The sequence below is a fragment of the Bison bison genome, unplaced genomic scaffold (assembly GCF_000754665.1).
Source record: "Bison bison bison isolate TAMUID 2011002044 unplaced genomic scaffold, Bison_UMD1.0 scf7180017864531, whole genome shotgun sequence".
NCBI classification, from domain to species: Eukaryota; Metazoa; Chordata; class Mammalia; order Artiodactyla; family Bovidae; genus Bison; species Bison bison.
Window position 1 is genome coordinate 7,025,292 of NW_011495081.1, and position 25,416 is coordinate 7,050,707.

Genomic DNA, 25,416 nt, shown 5'->3' on the forward strand with positions numbered 1-25,416 from the left:
TTTCCTATAAAGGACTGTCCTTTAACTGATATTACATCCTTAATATACTTTTGGTGTTAAAATGTTATCTTTTATAAAATGAAAGTGATGATAGATGGTACTATTTTTTTTTAATGCCCTTAACTGTTATAATAAAAAGCAGACAATTCTATCTCGTTCTTGCCAATACTTTGAAATTTTACTACTACATGAAATCTAGTTTCTCTATGTACTATCAAGGCTTAGGCAATAACGGGTCTAGTATAAGAGAGAGGCATTTGGATTAACTAAAATATTTCCATTTATAGCTAAAAATCCTGGAAACAGTTGTTGTCATCATTAACTCAAAGACACTATTAGGTTGGTGTAAAAATAAGTATGGTTTTGCACTGTTGAACTTTGCCATTTTCTGTTGGAATCCATTCTTAAATAAATGTGGTTGTTATACATCATTTTGATGTGCATTTCTTCCCTTATGTTTTTTGCTAATGAATGATTTGCTGTTTATTTTATATGTACTTTAGTCTACAGAAATATGGAAATGATGTTAGACAAAAAGGAAATTCGAGAAATTTTTCTTATTTGAGTTCAGAACAGGTCACAAAGCAGTGGAGACAATCACAACATGAACACATTTGGCTAAGGAACTGAATGTACAACGCAGTGGTGGTTTAAGAAGTTTTGCAAAGGAGACGAGAGCCTTGAAGATGAGCATAGTGGCGGGCCACTGGAAGCTGACAACGACCAACTGAGAGGATCACCGAAGCTACTACATGAGAAGGCCCAAGAACTCAATGTTGACATTCTATGGTCACGTGGCATTTCAAGCAAATTGGAAAGGTGAAAAAACTCGGTAAGTGGGAGCCTCATGAGCTGACCAAAAATCAGAAGCATTGTCGTTTTGAAGTGTCCTCTTCTCTTACTCTACACAACAACAAACCATTTCTCAATTTGGATTGTGATGTGCAAAGAAGTGGATATTATACAACAATCAGTGATGACCAGCTCAGTGGTTGGACCAAGAAGAAGCTCCAGAGCACTTTCCAAAGCCAAACAAGAACGAAAAATAAGTCACGGTCACTGTTTGGTGATCTGCTGCTGGTCTGATCCAATCAGCTTCCTGAATTCTGGCGAAACCATTACATCTGAGAAGTACGCTCAGCAAATTGATGAGAAGCACCGAAAATGACAATTCTTGCAGCCAGCATTGGCCAACAGAAAGGGCCCAACTCTTCTCTGTGACAATGCCCAGTTGCATGTTGTACAACCGTTTCAAAAGTTGAACCAATTAGGCTACAAAGTTTTACCTCATCTGCCATATTCACCTGATCTCTCACCAACCGACTACTACTTCTTCAAGCTGTCTACAATTTTTTGCAGGGAAAAATGCTTCCACAACCAGCAAGAGGCTGCTTTCCAAGAGTTTGTTGAATCCCAAAGCACTGATTTTTATGCTACAGGAATAAACAAACATCTCTTGTTGGTAAAAAATGTGTTGACTGTAATGGTTCCTATTTTGATTAATAAAGATGTGTTTGAGCCTGGTTATAATTATTTAAAATTCAGAGTCCAAAACCATAATTACTTTTGCACTGACCTAATATATCATCTATGACTACCATAGGCCCTGTAGAATTCAACAATACATAAACACTGGATTTAGAGCTGATGAAGGGCAATTTGAAAGTTGTGGTCTTTGTATAACTGATACAGCAAGACTGGAATTTCCAACAGATCTAGGAAATATATCATAACAGTAGAAACAGTAGAAATAGTGCTGAAGTAGAATCGAGACAAAGATTTAATTCTGGTTTTGCCACTAATTTGGGGCCTTGAACTATACTGCTTGACTTTTGTGGATCTCTATTTCATCACAAAATGAAATGGTTGGATTGGTTAATCTCTAACATTTTGTTCATCCTAAAAATCTATGTTTCATCTCCTTTAAATGGATTAGGGGACAATCCTGGTAACTGCTTTCATCAAGAATTTGAATAAATTATTTCATATGTTTCTTGGAAGAAGGTTTAACACCTAGGGAAATAATCCCCATTAAGCATCTATAGGGTGGGTAGAGTAGGTCAGTTCAGTTCAGTCTCTCAGTTGTGTCTGACTCTTTGCAACCCCATGGACTGCCGCACGCCAGGCCTCCCTGTCCATCACCAACTCCTGGAGCTTACTCAAAATCATGTCCATCAGGTCAGTGATCCCATTCAACCATCTCATCCCCTGTCATCCCTTTCTCCTCCTGCCTTCAATCTTTCCCAGCATCAGGGTCTTTCCAATGAGTCGGTTCTTTACATCAGGTGGCCAAAGTATTGGAATTTCAGCTTCAGCATCAGTCCTTCCAATGAATATTCAGGACTGATCTCCTTTAGCATGGATTGGTTGCGTCTCACTGCAGTCCAAGGGACTCTCAAGAGTCTTCTCCAACACCACAGTTCAAAAGCATCAATTCTTCAGTGCTCAGCTTTCTTTATAGTCCAACTCTCACATCCATACATGACTACTGGAAAAACCATAGCTTTGACTAGACGGACTTTGTTGGCAAAGTAATGTCTCTGCTTTATAATATGCTGTCTAGGTTGGTCATAGCTTTTCTTCCAAGGAGCAGTGTCTTTTAATTTCATGGCTGCAGTCACCAACTGAAGTGATTTTGGAGCCCCCAAAAATAAAGTCTGTCACGGTTTCCACTGTTTCCCCATCTATTTACCACGAAGTGATGGGACCAGATGCCATGATCTTAGTTTTCTGAATGTTGAGTTTTAAGCTAACTTTTTCACTCTCCTCTTTCACTTTCATCAAGAGGCTCTTTAGTTCTTCGCTTTCTGCCATAAGGGTGGTGTAATCTGCATATCTGAGGTTATTGATATTTCTCCCGGAAATCTTGATTCCAGCTTGTGCTTCATCCAGCCTGGCATTTCTCATGATGTACAGTCCTGGGTGTTGTTTGGAAGGAATGATGCTAAAGCTGAAACTCCAGTACTTTGCCCACCTCATGCAAAGAGCTGACTCATTGGAAAAGACTCTGATGCTGGGAGGGATTGGGGGCAGGAGGAGAAGGGGACGACAGAGGATGAGATGGCTAGATGGCATCACTGACTCGATGGACATGAGTTTGAGTGAACTCCGGGAGTTGGTGATGGACAGGGAGGCCTGGCATGCTGCAATTCAGGGGGTCGCAACAGTCAGACTCGATTGAGCAACTGAGTTGAACTGACTCTGCATATAAGTTAAATAAGCACAGTGACAATATACAGCCTTGATGTACTCCTTTCCCAACTTGGAACCAGTCTATTGTTCCATGTCTGGTTCTAACTGTTGCGTCTTGATGTACATACGGATTTCTCAGGAGGCAGGTCAGGAGGTCTGGTATTCCCATCTCTTTAAAATTTTCCACACTTTGTTGTGATCCACACAAAGGCTTTGGCATAGTCAGTTAAGCAAAAGTACATGTTTTTCTGGAACTCTTGCCTTTTTCAGTGATCCAGCAGATGTTGGCAATTTCATCTCTGGTTCCTCTGCCTTTTCTAAATCCAGCTTGACCATCTGGAAGTTCGTGGTTCACGTACTTTTGAAGCCTGGCGTGGAGAATTTTGAACATTACTTTGCTAGCATATGATTTGAGTTTAATTGTGTGGTAGTTTGAGCATTCTTTGGCATTGCGTTTCTTTGGGATTGAAATGAAAACTGACCTTTTCCAGTCCTGTGGCCACTGCTGAGCTTTCCAAATTTGCTGGCATATTGAGTGCAGCACTTTCACAGCATCATCTTTTAGGATTTGAAATAGCTCAACTGGAATTCCATCACCTCCACAAGCTTTGTTCATATTTGCAGATAACTGGACTTTATGAAACTTTTAAAAATCTTTTATTGGAGTAGGTGAAAGGGTTAAAAGAAGGGAGAGATTTGGCTCTAGCATAAGTTTTCCCTCTCTGCCTTCCAGGTGAAATCTGTACAGTATTGGGGGGGCAGGCAAGAGAAATGAGCGAGGCAAACCTCTCTTTACATAACTAATCATAGAACATCAATGGTGAAAAGATAGTATTTCACTGTTCAGGTTAAGTTTGGTTTCGTTCAGTGAGGATGGATTCAGCATAATTTCTGGGGCCATATGCAAAATTTAAAAAAAGAAGAGAAAAAAAAAGCTATTAAAGATACTGATACTAAACCTTTTCTTTTCTTTATGGTTCTTCCATCTCTCTTTGTCTCTCTACCCCTATCCACCTATCAAGGTGCTTTTTATTTTCTCTTTAATGTCCCCTGGGATAAGATAGTCAAAGGCCAAAGACAGATCCTCACAGATGCCTAAGGGCCTCACCACACAACTTAGCTTTGAGTTCTACCTCCTGCAAGCTGCAAGACCCATGTATTATGTTCTGTCTGAAGTTGGGGAAGTCAGTCTCTCCATCCCATGGGCCCTCTGGCGTTCTGGCTGAAGTTGGGGAAGTCACTCTCTCCATCCCATGGGCCCTCTGGCAGATGGCTAACCCCTAAAGGATTGCAACTGCTAGGCAGGGATGCAGCTCACTACCTGGACTGAGGACTCACTTCCTGCCAAGATACCTACCTCATGTGCTAGGCATGGTCAACCTGGGGAAAAGATGCTGCAGGGCACATGTACTCAACTCAGGCCCACCCTGCTACATCTAGGCCTCCGCCAGTGTGGGGTGTGCATGCTAAGTTGCTTCAGTTGTGTCCCTCTCTTTGTGACCCTATGGACTGTGGCCTGCCATGCTCCTCTGTCCATGGAATTCTCCAGGCAAGAATACTGGTTACCATGCCCTCCTCCAGGGGATCTTTCTGATCCAAGGATCAAACCCACCTTTCTTATGTCTCCTGCATTGGCAGGTAGGTTCTTTACCACTAGCACCAGCTGGGAAGCCCAAACATTGGTAAATGACAATAGAACACACAGGCCTCTATCCACCAATGTGACCCAGCCAACATAGAGTGGTGCAAGATAGGAGCAGAGAGGATAAGGCTGTGCAGGGCCCAGGGCACCAAAGGGCAGAAGAGACAGCAGCCAAGAATGGTTCCTTGGAGGCAATGGGGGGCTGGAGAATGCCAAAGCTGGGGCTTCAAGCCCTGGTGCAAGCTCCATTTTACCATCAGACTTAATTTACAAAGCATACATTTAAATACAAAAGTTAATAAAAATGTCAAGGAAGTGACCACAGAATATTAAACCTGAAACTTGAGGCTCCTCTGGCTATCAGCCTTATGCAACTATACTGGTTACATTCTCATGAAGCTGGTCCAGGCCTCTGTTGATGGTGGTCTTTTCATCGGAGGTGAATATACTTTTCTTGGGAAATGTTGAGCTTCATGCTTCATTATCAAGAATCCCTTCAGAGGGGCACAAATATCTTCCACTGGCCACCACAGTGGAACATGTCCCCAACTCCTCTTGAGTTAGACATCCCATCACTTGCCAGTTTCTGCTCTTCCACTAACCACTACGTTCCTTCATGTGAAGCCAAGGAACCACCATGTTCTTGCTTATGACCCTTCTAGGGCCATACAGCATTAGAACAAGCATAATACACACTTCAAGTCCCACTGGAACAGATTCCTCCAAAAACTTTACTCCTTGAAATTTCTAGACTGAAACCTGGGCATCAGTCTAGATGTTCTTGGTACAACTTCCAAACTTTAAGAAATATACATCAAATTCTCCCACAAAATGAATTTGTCACAATTTACTGGCAACACCACAGTGAACCTTTAGGTTCAATAGCATCACAAGCATCCATCTAAAAAATTAAGATGGCAGTCTCCCCTTCTTGTACCCCAATTTTTACACGATTTTCCTGTAGACGCCTTCATTTTGATTCATGAGGGGAAAGACATCTCTCTCAACTAGGGATGTAAGAAAAAAGTATCACTTAATGAACCCTCATTCCCAAAACACTCCCATAACTTCTTCCTCTCCCCAGTCATTTTCTTTATACATACTGGGAAGAAGATGATGAGGTGATTGCTGTGGTAAAGGACCAGTTCTATCATGTTCTTGTGAAAAGGGATCTGCCTCCCACCCCACTTCTGAAAGCTCAATGATTCCTCTCCTAGAATGTGGTGTCACTTGTCACCTTTTATTTTCAGTTTTGAATCTTGAGAAAAAACACCCAATCTGTTACAAAATTAAATCAATTACTTGTTAAAACTGAAAATTAACTAGTGACTTAAATGCTAAAAAAATGCTCTTTTTTGTCTTCTTTGGACACTGATACCAAATTGATGAAGGAGGTCAATACTTTACCCCTAAAATTAAAAATGATCTCAGATAAAGCTGGACATATGAAAGCAACTAAACAGGTAAAGTTCATTAGATAAAATATGCATATATATATATATATATATAAAATCAGGGTATGTTTTATATATATATATATCCTAATTATTTTCTTTTATCACCTTCAATTTTTCTTCCATTTCAGTATTAGCTTGAGTCTGTTGCTGAAGTAACTGCTGCAATTGTTGGAAAGAAATGATGATAACCTTTAAAAAAAATATAAATATGATATATTAATTGAAAAAGTTTTAAGGCAGTAGGTATATGTTTCTAAACTCACATTCTTAAAATATATTTTCTGGTTTCTTATTACAGTTTAATTTCAATGCCATAATAAACAATATATTGAAATAAACTAATGGCACATTTATTAATATTTAATGCAATTTGTATTATATGATCTCTTACAAAGTACTATTTCTAAGAGTTCCTCAAATAATTGACAAAGTTTTTGAAATGGGACATGGACTCTGAGACACTACTGAAAAATGTAAAGTATTCAAAACAAAACTACTGTTGGCTTTCTCCTCAAATAGTAAATATATCGCTACTAAAATGGCATAGTGCTAACGGGCGAGGATGGCCTGGTATGCATTCAGGATCAAACAGAGAAAAATCAGAAGAGAAAAAAAAAGAAAAAGGAGAAATTTTATTCACATATCTTTTTCTAAGAATAGAATAATTATAAATATCAAATTCAAATGAGAGTATAATGTCCTATAAAAGCATGCTATAAGCATAAATACATTTCAATAATTACCTACTAGAGTACCAGTAGTCTAAACTAAGGAAAACAGTGATTTATATTTATATACTTTATTTATAAATTATTTTAGTGTAATCTTTTTCCAGCTTTATTGAGATATAATTGACATATGTGTAAGCTTAAAGTATAAAATATGATGATTTGATACACATATGTATTGTGATATAATTATCAAAATAAGGTTAACATCTCTATTACCACACATAATCACCAACTTTTTTGTATGTGGGAGAACATTTAAGATCTACTCTCTGTAAAAAATAAATAAGCTACAAGGATATATTGTACAGAACAAGGAATTCAGTCAATATTTTATAATAACTTTAAATGCAGCATAATCTAAAAATTTTGAATCACTGTTGCATAGTTAAAACTAATATAACATTGTAAATCAACTAGACCTCAACTAAATAAGTATTTTTAAACATGTCTTCAGAGTCTCATTAAAAAAAACTCCACTCTCTTAGCAACTTTCTTTTTTTTTTTTTCTCCCAAATCTTCCCACCCTCTCCCTCTCCCACAGAGTCCATAAGACTGTTCTATACATCAGTGTCTCTTTTGCTGTCTCGTATACAGGGTTATCGTTACCATATTTCTAAATTCCATATATATGCGTTAGTATACTGTATTGGTGTTTTTCCTTCTGGCTTACTTCACTCTGTATAATAGGCTCCAGTTTCATCCACCTCATTAGAACTGATTCAAATGTATTCTTTTTAATGGCTGAGTAATACTCCATTGTGTATATGTACCATAGCTTTCTTATCCATTCATCTGCTGATGGACATCTAGGTTGCTTCCATGTCCTGGCTATTATAAACAGTGCTGCGATGAACATTGGGGTACACGTGTCTCTTTCCCTTCTGGTTTCCTCAGTGTGTATGCCCAGCAGTGGGATTGCTGGATCATAAGGCAGTTCTATATGACATCATGCTGCACATTACATACCTAGAACTAACTCATTTTACAACTGGAAGTTTGTACCCTTAGATGACCATCTCCTCACTTCTCCTCTGATTTTTTTTTTTGGGCAGTACTTTATAGCATGTGGGATCTTAGGTTCCCAAACAGGGATTGAACCTTCACCCTTTGCATTAGAAGCGTGGAGTCTTAACCACTGGACCACCAAGGAAGTCCCTGATTTATTTTTTATGTGAATACAGGTTAGACTTGGTTTAAAAGGTACATATGTGATCTATTCAATATACACCAACTGAGTGTTTACTGAGTGCTAGGAATTGACCTAGGCATGATTCCATTTGTTGTTTATCTTCCACACTGTATTTGGTTTTCAGAATATTTACTGACTTCCAAAATATCTCATGATTGCTTGCCTGTTTTTCGTCTTGAATACAGGTTATCTCTTCATTGATCTTCTTATTTAATTCCAATTCCTAAAAATTTGAATAATTTTAAAGTTAAGATACAACATTCAGCAAATTATACATTCAATTCAGGACTTAACAAATTCAGGAGTATCATGACCTATTTTTACTCCAGAGTACCAATGTTTGTCTACTGTTGAATTAATGATTTTAGTGAAGTGAAGATGGTGTTAGAGATTCAATACAGGCTGATGCAAACTTATAAGTGTTAATGTTGAAGACAACAAAATTTCTCATCTCAAAAAGCTTTCCTGAAGATATCATTATGCCAGACGATTACCTGAAAGCGAAAGTGAAGTCACTCAGTCATGTCCAACTCTTTGCGACCCCATGGACTGTACCCCTCCAGGCTCCTCCATCCAAGGGATTTTCCAGGCAAGAATACTGGAGTGGGTTGCCATTTCCTTCTCCAGGGGATCTTCTTGACCCAGGGATTAAACCTGGGTCTCCCGCATTGCAGGCAGACTCTACTGCGTGAGCCACCAGGGAGTATTACCTCTAAAAGGAACTGTAAAGTGCAAGTCGCTCAGTCGTATCTGACTCTTTGCGACTTCATGGACTATCCAGTCCATGGAATTCTCCGGCCAGAATACTGGAGTGGGTAGCCTTTCCCTTCCCGAGGGGACCTTCCCAACCCAGGGATTGAACCCAGGTCTCCTGAATTGCAGGCTGGTGCAGGCGGATTCTTTACCAGCTGAGCCACAAGGAAAGCCCTGATTACTGGACACCAAAGTAAAGTAAAAATAAAGTGGTTATAGATAGATAATGCCAAAAGGTATCTAGCAATTTTTCAAAAATTCATGAAATCTTTCTTTACTATGTATATTAACTCTACAAAGAAGGGAAAATTTTGTATCATACTCCTCTTATTCAATTGTTTATATAATCTCGTAAATTTTACAAAAATTTTAATTTTATAAACAAGGATATATTTAAATAAATACCATTTTGAGTCTTTCTTCAAGTTCTTGAAATTTTTGTTCTTTAATTGTTAAATTGTTTTCTGCTCCCATCTTCTGTTGTTGACATGTGACTTTGGTCTTTATCAAGTCTGAGGTTACTGTTTTAAGTTCCTTAACATAAAAAACATCAAACAAAGAATTCAGTATAGATATTTCATTAAAGCAAGGCACTTTTCTGACAGTTTAAAGTTCATTTTAAATCTATTCTACTACAGTCCATGGGGTTGCGAAGAGTTGGAAACAACTGAGTGACTACGACTGACCCATTAAGGTCTATTTTCCCTACTTTCCTTGCAAGATAATTAGCCAACGTGGAAATGCTGTCTGTGGTTACAGAATAGGCAAACACAATGACACAAAGCTAGAATGCATGATCTTTGTTCTTAAAAAGAATACATGAACTAAATGAACTAATCAACCAGAAGTAGGGTGTTTTCCCAGATGACTTATTCAACAAAAATCCTCTAAGATAAAAGATTATATGAAAGATTATCAATTTCCAAGTTATTAGCAGCTAATAAGAAAAATTTATTTAAGAAATAATTATAATGTGATGAGTGTTTTAATAGGAAAAGTTTAGGAAAGTACAGAAGTTTAAAGGATGAAACAGTTTGGTCGAGGGTGTGAAGAAGGCATTACACAGGACAGTGGTATTTAAACTGAGTCTGTAAAGATAAATTTTTGAAGAGGACAAAAAATAAGTAGATATTCCAGGCCAAAACATTCAGAAAAGTACAGAAACATGAAAAAGCATGGTATTTTTCAAGGAAACAGAACTAAAATAATATGACCAGAACTAGTGTGTCATGGGTAAAAGGGAGGAATTTAAGATACTTGCTCCTTGGAAGGAAAGCTTTGACAAACCTACACAAGTGTATCAAAAAGCAAAGACATTATTTTGCCAACAAAGGTCCATGTAGTCAAAACAATGGTTTTTTCCAGTAGTCATGTATGGATGTGAGAGTTGGACCATAAAGAAGGCTGAGTGCTGAAGAATTAATGCTTCTGAATTGTGGTGCTGGAGAAGAATCCCTTGGAGAGCAAGGAGATCAAATCAGTCAATCCTAAAGGAAACCAACACTATTCAGTGGAAAGACCTGATGCTGAAGCTCCAATACTTTGGCCACATGATGCAAAGAGCTGATTCACTGAAAAAGACCCTTATGCTGGGAAAGATTGAGGGCAAGAGAAAAAGGGGGCAACAGAGGATGAGATGGTTAGATAGCATCACCAACTCAATGGACATGAATTTGAGCAAACTCTGGGAGACAGTGAAGGACAGGGGAAACTGGTGAGCTACAGTCCATGGGATCACAAGGAGTCGGACATGAATTAGTGTCTGAACAACAAGTTTTGACTAGAAATTTGGCAAAATTCAAGTATCACAAGATTTGTAGGCCAAGCTAAAGAGTTCTAATTTTACAGACAATGAGGAATTAACCACTGAAGGATTTTGGTTAAGAGAATGACATAACAAGATGTGCCTTTTAGAAAAATAACTCTGGCATCATTACAAAGGACAGAATTTACGGTGACATAAAAGAAGTCTACATTGTGAAGTTACATGTTCATGGAGTTTAACAGATACATCTGAATACATTTAAATCCAGAAATACCAACTTCTGAGGGGGTGTGTATTCTATAGCACTGCTGTTTTGTTCAAGGATCTGATTTTCTTGATTATACAGCATCATAACCAGAGATCAAATTGCCAACATCTGTTGGATCATAGAAAAAGCAAGAGAATTCTAGAAAAACATCAACTCCTGCTTCATTGACTACAATAAAGCTTCTGACTGTGTGAATCACAACAAACTATGGAAAATTCTGAAAGAGATGGGAATACCAGACCACCTGACCTGCCTCCTGAGAAACCTGTATGCAGGTCAAGAGGCAACAGTTAAAACCAGACATGGAACAATGAACTGGCTCCAAATTGGGAAAGGAGTATGTCAAGGCTGTATACTGTCACCCTGATTATTTAACTTCTATGCAGAGTACATCATGTGAAATGCTGGGCTGGATGAAGCACAAGCTGAAATCAAGATTACCGGGAGAAATATCAATAACCTCAGATATGCAGATGACACCACCCTTATGGCAGAAAGTGAAGAGGAACCAAAGAACCTCTTGATGAAAGTGAAAGAGAAGAGTGAAAAAGTTGGCTTAAAACTCAATATTCAAAAAACTAAGATCACAGTATCCGGTTCCATCACTTCATGGCAAATAGATGGGGAGACAATGGAAACAGTGACAAACTTTATTTTCTTGGGGTAAAAAATCACTGCAGACAGTGACAGAAGCCATAAAATTAAAAGATGCTTGTTCCTTGGAAGAAAGGCTATGACAAACCTAGACAGCATATTATAAAGCAGAGACATTACTTTGCCAACAAAGGTCCATCTACTCAAAGCTATGGTTTTTTCCAGTAATCATGTATGGATGTAAGAGTTGGACTATAAAGAAAGCTGAGCACAGAAGAATTGATGCTTCTGATCTGTGGTACTGGAGAAGACTCTTGAGAGTCCCTTGGACTGCAAGGAGATCAAACCAGTCAATCCTAAAGGAAATCAACCCTGAATATTCATTAGAAGGACTAATGCTGAAGCTCCAGTACTTTGGCATGTGATGCAAAGAACTGACTCATTAGAAAAGACCCCAATGGTGGGAAAGATTGTAGGTAGGAGGAGAAGTGGATGACAGAGGATGAGATAGTTGGATGGCATCACCAACTCAATGGACATGAGTTTAAGCAAGCTCCAGGAGTTGGTGATGGACAGGGAAGCCTGGTGTGCTACAGTCCACGGGGTTGCAAAGAGTTGGACACAACTGAGCGACTGAACTCCCTTTGAACTCTGAAAGCCCCCAAGAGAAGCCACAAATGCCAGATACTAGCTTCAGAAACATGATATCAGGTTCTGCTAATCAGCAACACCTATCTTGGATATTGGATCCAGAACTAGTCGGTAGAAGCAGAGGCCATGCTAGTCGTGTCAAGCCTCCATGAACAACAGTGGTACTCCTGTAGCAGTAGCAGTATCCACTATGGTCAACAGCGATGGTATAAGTAGAATAAAACAGCTTAGTGGTGGAAGTTGGTTTCCTGCTACGGTTCTGGATATACATTCCCTGGCTGTTGACAATTTTCCAAGTCTGAGATGAACAACATCCAAATTCCTTTGCTGAAAAAAATCATCTTACAATTAAAAATCTTTATTAGTACATTTCAATTCTTAAAAACTGAAATTGGTTCATTAGGGTGATGAGATTATAGGAAATATTTATTTTCCTCATTTTGTTTTTTAAGTATTTTCTCTTTTTTTCTAAAATAAACACATTTCTCATGTATTAGTTTTTGAATAGTATGTAAAGCTATTGAAACAGGTGCAATCACTTCACTTTTAGTAAGAGGAAAGATGACAAATGACTGAGTTCTAAAAAAGTCCAAGATTCATGGATTAAATAAGCTGCTAATACAGACGTCAACAGAGGTAGGAGTGAAACCAAGAGAGTGTGGTATCAAGGAAGCTGAAAAAGGAGTAGCAGAAAACTGGGCTCTCAATAGCTCCAGAATTCTATGTTACAGCCTTAGCCACCTAGACAGAAATTCACCTGATTAAATTTCTTTGGGTTTAGTCCAAAATCCAGGAGAAAAAATTCATTGTTCTCAGTTCACATACCCCCTTTAGATATGTATACTGCATAAAATGACTGCTAAAGTAACCACATGGGTCAAGAGATAGGGCTTTATTCTCCTATCTCCAAAAAGCAGGCAGACAAAATTATGCACTAAGAGAACAATCAGCATGTATTGAATAAGGAAAGAAGTTTAAATGAAGCTGGTGAGCCTAGAAGAGTAAGTAGCATACTGGATATCCTGCATTTGTACCTCCTGATTCATTTTCCACTCTTTCTCTATGACCCGTGTGGCTGGCATCTGTGGATACCGCAAGCAAGTTCCCGTCCCTCTCCCTTTGTTGGGTTCAATCTCTGGGAGGCACCAGTAATCAGTATGCTAGGAAGACAGAGTGATTGAGGTATTTTTCCCAGCTCCCTCCCTACATGACCACAAACTGGCAACAGCTCTGTACCTTTACCAAAGGCCACAGCTTCTGATTTGCAGCTTTCTTCAATAGCTTTACCTATAGCTCTCTCCAGGTTCCAGGATCTGTTTCCTTCCCTTGTCATCACCAGGTCTAGGAGGTGTAATCATTCCCCAACTGCTTCTATCCCTTGTTGGCTTCCCTTAACCCGACCTACAAGTCTGTAAATGGCTCTTCCATCAGACTTCTCTCAATTTCCCATTCCAATGTACCATGTTTCCTGACTCAATCCCGTTTAATACAAGTAAATTGAAAGAAGGCATTTCAAGTTGCTATAAGGAACATGAAGGAGAAAAAGGCAAAAAGACAGGGAAAATTAAGAATTATGATAATGGAAACAAAGACTTTTAGATTACAAAGAATGAAGATACTTATTAGGAAGTAGTAGGAAACAATGTTGGGACCAGATCATGGAAGTTCCAGAAAGCTAATTTTAAGAAGTTTAAGACTAAATCAACACATTGTATACCATAAGCTTAAATAATGTTGTATGGCAATTGTATCTCAATAAAGGTGGAAAAAAGTTTGGGACTTGATTTGAAAGACAAAGGAGAACCATTCAATTTAAAAGTCTTTCCACATGTGCTAAGTAGATGTGTCAGGCATATACAGACAATGTATTAAAAGAATGACTTAGTAAAATTAGTCTGGCAGAAAGAGTGAACAAAAACTGAAGGAAAGAACACTGGCTAAGAGGTATTTTATTAATCCAGGAATGAGATGATGAATGTCCATACTATTGGAAAATGGATAATGAAAATATGAGACATTCTGAAGGAAGATATAATCAAATAGGCAGAGGAAATGAAGGAAAAAGATTATTTCAAACTGTCTAAATGAAGCGAGAATAGGAAACTGAAATGTGAAAAAGAGAAGCATGAAAATGAAAAGAAAATGAAAAAGGTGCTTCACTGATGAAACAGATGAAAAATCTATTAAAGATAAGTAAGAGATGGATGATATTCTGAGACTGACTCTTCAGTTCAGTTCAGTCGCTCAGTTGTGTCTGACTCTGCGACACCATGGACTGCAGCATGCCAGGCTTCTCTGTCCATCACCAACTCCCAGAGCTTACTCAAACTCATGTCCATGGAGCAGGTGATGCCATCCAACCATCTCATGCTCTGTTGTCCCCTTCTCCTCCTACCTTCAATCTTTCCCAGCATCAGGGTCTTTTCAAATGAGTCAGTTCTTCGCATCAAGTGGCCAAAGTATTGGAATTTCATCTTCAGCATCAGTTCTTCCAATGAATATTCAGGACTGATTTCCTTTAGGATTGACTGGTTTGATCTCCCTGCAGTCCAGGGGACTCTGAAGAGTCTTCTCCAATACCATAGTTCACAAGCATCAATTTTGAGCTTTCTTAAGAGACTGACTCTTAAGAAAGCCAAAAAGCACAAATCACTAAACTTAAGTCATAGGGTGTTACCGTTCTAAAAGAAAATTAATTCATTATTTTTCAAATTATAAAAGGTTACATATGATAAATTCCCTCAAAAAAAGTTTCAGTGTATCAGTGATGAGTTCTTTATAGGCAGCAAGATGGTTTCCTTTGAAAGAGTTCTATGAATTTTTTTGGTGGGGGGGCAGGGTCAGAGGAGGAAGGATGGAAAGAATGAAGAATCAATGGGTGGGTGACCCTGAAACTACAGTAAGTCATAAAAGGAGATGACCTGCAAGCAGCTAAAAATACAGAACTGCAGATTAAAAGAAATGTAGGCTGGAAATATAGATATGAAGTCATCTACATAAAGTGAATGACTGCATTAAGGAGGATGAGCTAATTGAAGAAAAGAAAGATGTTATGACAGAGCTTTAGATGAATTGGGGAGAAAAATAGGACAATTAGGGAGCCATAAGAATTTATTTGTACCCAAAGACAATGTATCACAAATAATTAAAATCAATAGATTTTGTATTTTAAATATCATTTTGTACAAAATACAATATTCTGTAATGAAAAACATGAATTAGTATCAGGATGCTTGGGTTATAACTATCAGAAAACCATACTTAAACCTTTAAATGATAAGGTTTTATAATTTAAAGAATAAATTTCATAAATAAAATGAAATTTATTCTGTAGTAAGAGGTAATTTAGGAATTGCATAGCAACTCATTGCATAGTCCCTTCATGGAGCACCTTCTAAAGAGTAAGGATATTTTTTCTTTGAACCACCTCCCCCTGGCCAGAATTAGATCACATGCTCATTCCTGAACCAAATACTGGCATGGAGATTGGAGATGATATTAATTAGTTTAAAGACAGACTGATCATATGAGACGCACTGGACATTGAGGAATTATCACAACATCTACTACGTGAAGAATTTCAACTAACATTATAAAATTTACAGGTTGTTTAGAATATTATTGTACTGTTCGTACAGTATGTGGTATAAAGTGATGATAAATAGAGACTCTTTTTTACAAGCTACTCGATATTGAGTAATTCACCTAACTGTTGGATCCAGTTAGTGGTTTTTAAATTGTGCTCCAAGAAGTCCTAGAGGTTCCACGGCCCCCCTCCATAGCTGCTGATAGAGAAGAAAGAGTCAACATGCATGGCTCCAGTGTTCTTTCAATTCTCCCTTCAAGCACAAGTGATCTACTTTGTTTTATTTGTTGTTGTTGTTGTTGTTCTTTTGTTTTTAATATAAATTTACTTATTTTAATTGGAGGCTAATTACTTTACAATATTGTAATGGTTTTGGCATACATCAACCTGAATCCACCACGGGTGTGCACGTGTTCCTCATCCTGAACCCCCTTTCCACCTCCCTCCCCAAACCATCCCTCTGGGTCATCCCAGTGCACCAGCCCCAAGCATCCTGTATCATGCATCGAACCTGGACTGGTGATTCGTTTCACATATGATATTATACATGTTTCAATGCCATTCTCCCAAATCATCCCACCCTCACCCTCTCCCACAGAGTCCAAAAGACTGTTCTATACATCAGTGTCTCTTTTGCTGTCTTGCATACAGGGTTATCGTTACCATCTTTCTAAATTCCATATATATGCGTTAGTATACTGTATTGGTGTTTTTCCTTCTGGCTTACTTCACTCTGTATAATGGGCTCCAGTTTCATCCACCTCATTAGAACTGATTCAAATGTATTCTTTTTAATGGCTGAGTAATACTCCATTGTGTATATGTACCACAGCTTTCTTATCCATTCATCTGCTGATGGACATCTAGGTTGCTTCCATGTCCTGGCTATTATAAGCAGTGCTGCAATGAACACTGGGGTCTACTTTGTTTTAATACTGAGCCTCCAAATCTTTAACAGAAGGTTCTACAATTCAAAGAAAGATTAAAACCAATAAATCAGATGATCTCTACGATTCCATGAAATTTAGAGATGATATGAAGAAGATAAATAGAAGATCTGAAGAAGAGAATTAGTCATTGAAGAAACAGAATATAATTCAAACATGAAGGGAGAAAAAGCAATTAATAAGTTGGAAGAAATTTCACACTTTCCTATCCGGAAAAAAGTTTATCAGATGAGGCTATGTTTCAGTTGTCTTGAAAGTCAATACAAATAACCCTTTATAGTTTTGGTGCAGAAAAACCAAATCCATCAAAATTTACCTTAATTTTAACCTAATTTCACTTGCATGTAACAATAATCCCATAAATTTCTACAGCATGATAAACTTTCTGAAGTGCTTTTCCATATATTATATTTGTTATAAGGGGCTTCCCAGGTGGCTCAGTGGTAAAGAATCTGCCTGCCAATGCAGGAGACACAGGTACGATCCCTGGGTTGGGAAGATCCCCTAGAGGAGGGCATGGCAACCTGCTTCAATATTCTAACCTGGAGAATCCCATGGACAGAGGAGCCTGGCAGGGTATGGTCTTAGGGTCACAAAGAGTTGGACACAAGTGAGTGACTGAGCATGCACACATGCACAATATATAAAACTGGAAAGGCAGATATCATTAAACTCATATTGCAAATGAGAATACAAAGAGAAAAGCAACACTTGGTATGGTCTGACTCATGCACCTCCTTAGGAAGACTACAGTGAAAGGTTTAGTTTTAAAGAAAAAGGTAAAGTTAAGAGAAACAGAATAAATGAGAAATACTATGCAGGGAATTATGTGTATGCAGGAACAGGCCAATGGACTGCGTGAAGTAATGGACACTGAAAGACTAGAAATACAAGAACTAAGTGGGGTGTTTAACGGTACAGATGATGGAAACTGATGCTCAGGTTGGAGAAGAGGAGGGCCGAATGACAAAGCCCAAAGGAAGCAGTATTTAATGATGAGTTTCAAGGTAATGGAAATATTAGTCTAGATACATAGTCTAGATAGATAAACCTGGTAGTTTAGGAGGATTAATACTGGCAACTTCTCCTTTTAATAAATATGTGCTTTCTAATGGTGAATAAAGCAGAGAAGAAACTTATGTGGGTAAATTGCTTATCTGCTCCTGTTATCAGTAGAATGGTTAAGATCACAGGTTCTGGAGCTGTGCAGAAATTCTGCAATTTGAATTGCAATCCTCTATTTTCCTTGTTGTGTAACTTTAGGCAACTACTTAATTGCATTCTGCCTCAAGTTCCTCATCTGTTAAATAGGAATATAATTTTTTAACAAAACAAAGTGCCTGGTATGTAATAATCCATGCAAGTATTTGTTGAGCATCTACTATGTACTAGGCATTGTTACCTGTTATTACTACTAATGTGAATTCAGGGCTTCCCTGGTGGCTCAGTGAGTAAAGAATCTGCCTGCAAGGCAGGAAACCCAGGTTCAATCCCTGGGTTGGGAAGATCCCCTGGAAAAAGAAATGGAAACCCACTCCAGTATTCTTGCCTGGGAAATCCCATGGACAGAGGAGCTTGGCAGGTTACAGTGCTTGGGGTCTCAAGAGTCAGACACAACTTAGAGACTAAACCACCACCAAGGTGAATTCAAGTGGTTCTATGATTATTTTCTCTACTTTTAAAATAAAGTGGTCTGAAATCCTAATGGTGGTAGGAATGAACTACCTCAAGGAAAGGTACCACGTTTCATACTTATCCCATAGCACCTTAATACATTCAGGGATCTAAGAGGTGCTAAAAACTTTTAATGAACATAAGAAGAAAATAATGATGAACATGATATTAAATAAATGTGACTCATCTTTGCCTAAAATAGGATTTGATGAAATCAAAGGTGATTTATTCAGGATACAGCAAATGGCAATAAAAAATAAATTAAAAACTTGGTGAGAACAGTCAATGTCGGCCAAACAGATAGTAGTTAATGGCACGATAGTAGTTCATAGTCAATTTGTAAAACTGCATAGAAAATGGTAAGTATAGTATAGTGCTAATTGTATAGTATATAGGAAAGTATAGTGCTAAGGGTTTAATCACTGATTGAACCAGATGGCTTATTCTAATCAAAGAAATAACCACAAGCCTGTAGACAACCATGTGACAGATAGATGCTCCTCATTTGAATGTAAACAGATTACTACAGATTACTACAATTTCCTTACCAATAATAAAAAATAAAGCTTAGTAGTTGGTGAGTCACTGGCATTATGTTAACTTTAGAAGAACAGCATATTTGGGGCTAGAAACTTAACTGACTTAATTAACAACCCTAAACTTGTGAGATTAATATGGGTTAATTCTGCATTATAAATTCAGATCCAAGTATATTCTAGAAAACGAGTAAGACAATATAAAAAAACATTATTCTAGTTCATAAGCTAGATGGTCTTTGACTCAATGAACTTATTGAATAAAAGAATTTATTGCTCTTAATATATCCATCCTGGATAAATATTCAAAAACATGGGTTAACAGTTAAATTGACTATGGATACTAAAGAATACAAAAATAAAGACAGTCAATTCAGCAATTAATTAAACTTTTTAAAACTTTTGGAGACTAAGGGAAAGCATCTGTTAGAAGGCCTCAAAATTTTAATCTCAATTTGACTAATATTTGTGTTGTTATTTGGAATTTAGTCAAACACCACCTGATTAATAAAAAAAAAAGTCTTATACGCTAAATTGATTTTTTAAAAGACACAATGATATTAGATTTAAAATAATGTACATTTTTCTTTACACATGATGTTCTAAAACTTTGCTTTCAAGCTGCTTTTTTGTGCACTAAAATGATTTTTAAAAGAAAACTTGCAACCAATTTTCTTTAATTTTTTATATTGGGTTTTCTTAGAGCAAGATTCACCTATATGAACTAAACAACTTAGAAATTAATTAGATGGCTTGTTTTATACTAGTGATCTGTTCTAGACTCATTCCTAAGATACAAAGCCTTATTGATAAAAATATAATTAAACTAAGATATATGGCTAAAACTTATATTCAGATATAGTATCTTACAATTCTGTAAATTTAAAAAGGGTTGGTTTTCTAGAAGTTTTTCTTCTGTCAAGGTTACAAAGTAGAACAAACTTCTATGTCTTTCCACATTTTTCAACAACTGAAACCATGGAGCCATTGTAATCAGCTAAGTTTTATAGAAGATACTCTGAAATATATCAATTCTTTTATATTAATTATTATGAAACAATAGGGAAGTGGGAAGGGAGAGGGAAGGAGAAAAAAATCCAGTATGCAACTGACGAAAGTAGAAACTTATCATTTCTTATGTCTGTTTTTCTCTTATAATTACTTAATCTTAAGAGCATATTAAATTAAAATCAGAAATCTTTTTCCACTGAAAATATGATTTTGATTTTACAGCCCTTATAGCTTTTAAATATCCTGAACTTTTAGTACATTGTCTGTTTTCTACCCATTTTATTCAAAGCTGTTAGTGCAGCAAATAAACAGCACATGCTTTGATCTCATTAAATTACAACTTATAGTTCCTAGAGTCATAAATATCATGCCCTTTTCTCCTTTACCCCTCCTCTTCTGGTATGAGGTAGTCTGTTAAATATCACTATCTCCTTGAGTGCTCTGACGTTTACTCAGACAAATAGCAGAGGTTATGAATGCAGCACACAGATAGTATCAGGAATCCTTCATGACTGCCATAATGGTGAACCCAGCATTCAGAACTGTAATACTTAGTTTTATCTAACAACTAAGTTTGGTCTGTTTAACTTTGCTCCACACACAAAAAAAAGAATTCCATCTTATCACAAACCAATAACTGTCCTGGACAAAATCAAACAACAACATAAAAGAAAAATAAAAATTAACTTTGGAAAAATTAATGATTAAAAGTTTTAAATGAGTAATCTAAAAAAATGTTTTTAATACTAGGCTTGATTAGCCTCCTCAGAAGAAGAACAGAAAAAAGTTTTCTTAAAGTTAAAAATAAAGACTACACCAAGAAACACAAAATTCTTATACCGAGAATGTCTGAAATATTAAAAACTATCTGTTAAAATATATTTATAAATTCTTATCCTTTCAGCTATTTGAATATGGAACTCTTAAAGGCAATAACATTCCCACTTGACCCTTCTATAAACTCTCTCTTCCAAGAACTATTTAGCAGCATGTTTACTGACTTCATGCTTTCTATAGTGACAGAGGCCACCATCACAAGACACATCAGTGTATTTAGGCAGCCCTGAACAAGGTGGCAAGGTCTGGGACAAGGGGGCAAGTGTGCTCAGGAGCAACACTATTCCACTCATTTATACAGACATTCTTTACTTTTTTCATATAAATCCAGCACGGGAAACTCTCCATGGATTTACATAGACCTCATCTCCTTCTACAGGTCGGTCTTATTTTTTTTTTTTTTTTTACAGGTCAGTCTTAAACTATACATTAGAAATACAATAGTCTAGAAGGCAATGGCAACCCACTCCAGTACTCTTGCCTGGAGAATCCCATGGACATAGGAGCCTGGTGGGCTACAGTCCATGGGGTCGTAAAGAGTCGGACATAACTGAGTGACTAAATAACAAACAATAACGTTACAATGAAATATTTGTTCTTATTTAACAAAAAATACATAATTTAGTAGAGAACTTTATGAGGTATAATATTTTCATAATAATGCAAATACTATTTGAATAGAGGCATATATAACTCTTAATATAATCACCAAATTAATGATTTAATCATTTAGGACAATGGTAACAGTGTCAAAAAAGTAAACTAAAGCAATATCACTAAAAATGTGTTTATTCACAACTATTCAGTCAGTATTGCTTATATTTCCATTCAAAGTTTATATTGATAAAAATGAACAGCCCAGGGAGGAAGGGTCAAAAGGGAGGGGATATATGTATACCTGTGGTGGATTCATTTTGAGGTTTGACAGAAAACAACAAAAATTCTGTAAAGCAATTATCCTTCAATTAAAAAATAAATTAATTTTAAAAAGGAAAAAAAAGAATCAGAGTATTTTTGCATAAAAATTGAACGGTCCATTTAACAATTCTCATTTGAAATGACAGACAAAATTTTTGAATTACAGCTTTTTATCCCTATATTAAAAGAACCATCTTTAGTATTTTTAAATGTGACTGAAATGAAATATTCTTTACATATAAACTGTCCTCTTAGGTAGTTTGTTGGATAGACATAAGACTTTTAAAGGCTAGAGATACATGCTTATTACCATTCTAACATTCTGTACTGGGCTACTCCTATGATCTTACTTCTGGTCCCTTGATAAAGTCCAGGGAATATGAAACCAATTTATGGGCAGTTATACAATCAAGTCAGGAAGATCTTCTGGAGAAGGGAATGGCTACCCACTCCAGTATTCTTGCCTGGAGAATTCCATGGATAGAGGAACCTGGCAGGCTACAATCCATGGGGTGTCAAAGAATCGGACACAACTGAGAAACTAACACTTTCACTTTTTTTATATATAAGAACAAGACTAGATATAATAGTGTTACAAATATTAATGGTCTTTGTAATATTAGCTTAGCATTTAGAAGTCACATTAATCTTAAACCCAAGTGGTCCTGCTTTCCTTGAAATGATACTAAAAGATAAAGCAGTAAAATTCCCTGATTTCTTGAATTATGCACTAAAGTATATGTCAATCATCTGGTAGCACAAACATTCTCAAAACTTAAGCCTGTGTCTCTATAAATAAATTATCTTTATATTTTTAATTTTGGTAAAATTACAGTTAAAAAGTTTTCCAGTTTCTCTCCAGCATGTAAGAAGCTTAGTTACAAGTTTCCATTTGATTCTACCACACATAAAAAGCTGAGCAAACTGAAAATCAACAACTCCTCTTACATCTGTTAAAGAAATGAGGTCATAAGACAAACTGCTGCCTCAAAAATCAGAGGAACGGAGAAGTCACTATAGAAAATCATAAACAGAAACCTTCACAGGCACCAATGCCAAGGTAAGAAAAACTGAACTGTAATTGACTAATTCCTGGAGGCTTAGAGTAGACAATTCTGGGAGTTAAACCATTCAGAAGGATACACTCAGGGGGCCCTCAAACTTTTGTGACATTTTATCTCAAGGTCCTCTCACAGTGAATATCAGTGAAAAATTCATCCTGCTAGAAGCAGGAGGAAAAGGAACCATTCTGAAATTCACCAACTCATTCTGTTCTTATCAACAAGTCCTGCCTTTATGAGAAATTCTTTGACTTGAAATATAAACTACCTGAGGGAAGAGTAATATCCAACTCTCCAACCATATGAGAGTACAATATGAGGTGGGTGGGCAGGGACTGAGGAGCACTGGTGAAATTCACAATCCAAGGGCAACAGGGCCATCTAATCATAAGACACCCATCCCCCCACCTTTATATTACTATAGGCCTATTAACTGCAATTCCTTTCACCCAGTATATCATGTCTGTCTTCCAACAAATAAATTACAAGGCATACTAAAAGGCAAAAAACAAAGTTTGAAGAGATTAAACAAGCTTCAGATCCAGAGTCAGATACTACAGAAATTTAAAACTATCAGACCTGGAATTTTTTAAAAACTATGATTAATATGCTAAAAGCTTTAATAGAAAAAACAGACAAAACATGACAGAATAGATGGATAATGTAAAGAGAGGATGTAAATTCTAAACAAGAATCAAAAAGAAATGCTTCAAATCAAAAACACTGCAATAGAAATGAAGAATGCCTTTGTTGGGCTCAATAGTAGATTGGACATGGCTGAGTAAATAATCTCTCAGCTTGAGGATATGAAAATAGAAATCCCAAAACTGAAAACTAAAAATAAAAAGACTGAAAAAGGCATAAGAGAACATCCATCAACTGAGGATCACATAGGCAAATTATAACACAAGCATAAAGGGAATACCAGAAGGAGAAGAAAAGAAGGAAACGAAGCAATATTTGAAACACTGATGATTGACTTTCCCCAAATTAATGTCACACACCAAACCACAACCCAAGAAACTCGGAGAACACCAAGAAGAAAATGTGACCAAAAAATTAAACCCAGGTATATCATATTCAAACTTCAGAAAATCACAGACATTTAAATGTCACTTAGTGATTGATCCAAAGGATTTTCTGAGTGTCAGTAAAGACAGGTACTTAATTCTCTTAGGGATAAGGAGGTGGTCCAAAGTGGTATTATTCCATTTAGGGTTTTGAAAAGTTTAGGAGAAGGTAATAAGAGGTCATGCTCAGTAAAAACAAAAAGGCCTTGCCTAACTTCTCTTTCCTCTCATACCACTCTCCCCTTGTATCAGAGGAGATATTTTTAGTTGCAAATAATGGAAAATTAAACTAGTCCTAATGAAACTGGTTTAAAAAAATAACAGGGATTCATTGGCTCACAAAACTGAAAGTCTAGAGGTAGGGCAAATATAGGGTTGATCCATTCAGGAACTCATAAATGTCATTAAAGAACAGGATTCTGACATCACAGAAATCTGGCATCCACATCGTCAGGTTGCTCCTTTTTAGCTTCTCATGATTGTATTAATAGTATGACTGCCAGCCCCAGTAGGGGTTACATTCTTCCTGGTTTATAACCACTGGCTAAGCTCATTTATCTATTCCTGAACCAATGATTGTGGCTAGAGTAATGAAATATGTTTATGGCTTTCTGCCAATTTAGGGTTCCTGTCTCAAGTTGGAGGCATCAAAACAAGAATCTGTGTAAGTTTAGGAAGGACAAAGGGGATATTGATGCTCAGTAAGCAACAAATAAATATCCAATGCACTCCTTCACACAAAGTGCTCCAGCCATACCAGACTTTTCCTAGTTCCTTAAATATACAAAACTCTTCCCCTTATCAAGGCTTTTGCCGTTCCTTTGCCTGAACTATTAATCTCTTCCCTCCCCCACCACTTTATCTTCAATGTAATAAAGTCACCTATGAAAATATCATCACATCCTTTATTTTTCTTCATATCATTTACAACAATTTTAAATTATTTTATCTATGTGACTATTTTATATATAACTCCTCCATTGGACTATAACTCAACAAAGCAGGAACATGTTTATCTGTATCCTCAGTGCCATATAGTACCTGGCACATAGAGCTACTCAAATATTGAATGAATGAATGGTGCTAATGAGATTAACATATAGCAAATGCTTATTGATAATACATGTTACCATAAAAATGTTTGCCACTAGTCATGAGTCAAAGAAACAATATTTTGAGTGGGTTAGAACAAATTCATTCATTATGCTTACTGAAATCTTAACTCAGTTTATAAATCTGTATTTAAAACATTATCTTTCTACAAATAAAACTATCCAACTTTTCTGATATTATTTCATAAAACTAATTATGTTAGGTCAATTTTTATATAATACAAAAAATTATATCAATCATACCTTCTTTAAACTGTTTATCTCAGATTCTTGCTTTTTATTTAAAGCTGAAAGTCTTTTGTTTAACTGTATTGCTTCTTGTACTGCAACATGAAAGACACTTAGGAAAATGTTATTTCAATGTACATTTTAAGGAAATACTATTAACATGGACAAGGAAAATGACCTCAATGAAATATATA

At 36.7% G+C, this 25,416-nt stretch overlaps 1 protein-coding gene across 1 annotated transcript in view; it reads right to left on the reverse strand.

The window, feature by feature from the left end:
* The window catches only part of CCDC73 (coiled-coil domain containing 73), a 113,330-nt gene that overhangs the window by 31,795 nt on the left and 56,119 nt on the right, over nucleotides 1-25,416 (reverse strand). Inside the window, exons 8-11 of the mRNA XM_010831815.1 lie at nucleotides 25,238-25,317; nucleotides 9,370-9,498; nucleotides 8,375-8,434; nucleotides 6,379-6,480 (exon numbers count right to left, since the gene is read on the reverse strand). Coding sequence (XP_010830117.1) covers nucleotides 6,379-6,480; nucleotides 8,375-8,434; nucleotides 9,370-9,498; nucleotides 25,238-25,317 — 371 coding nt within the window. The remainder of the gene's footprint in view (nucleotides 1-6,378; nucleotides 6,481-8,374; nucleotides 8,435-9,369; nucleotides 9,499-25,237; nucleotides 25,318-25,416) is intronic.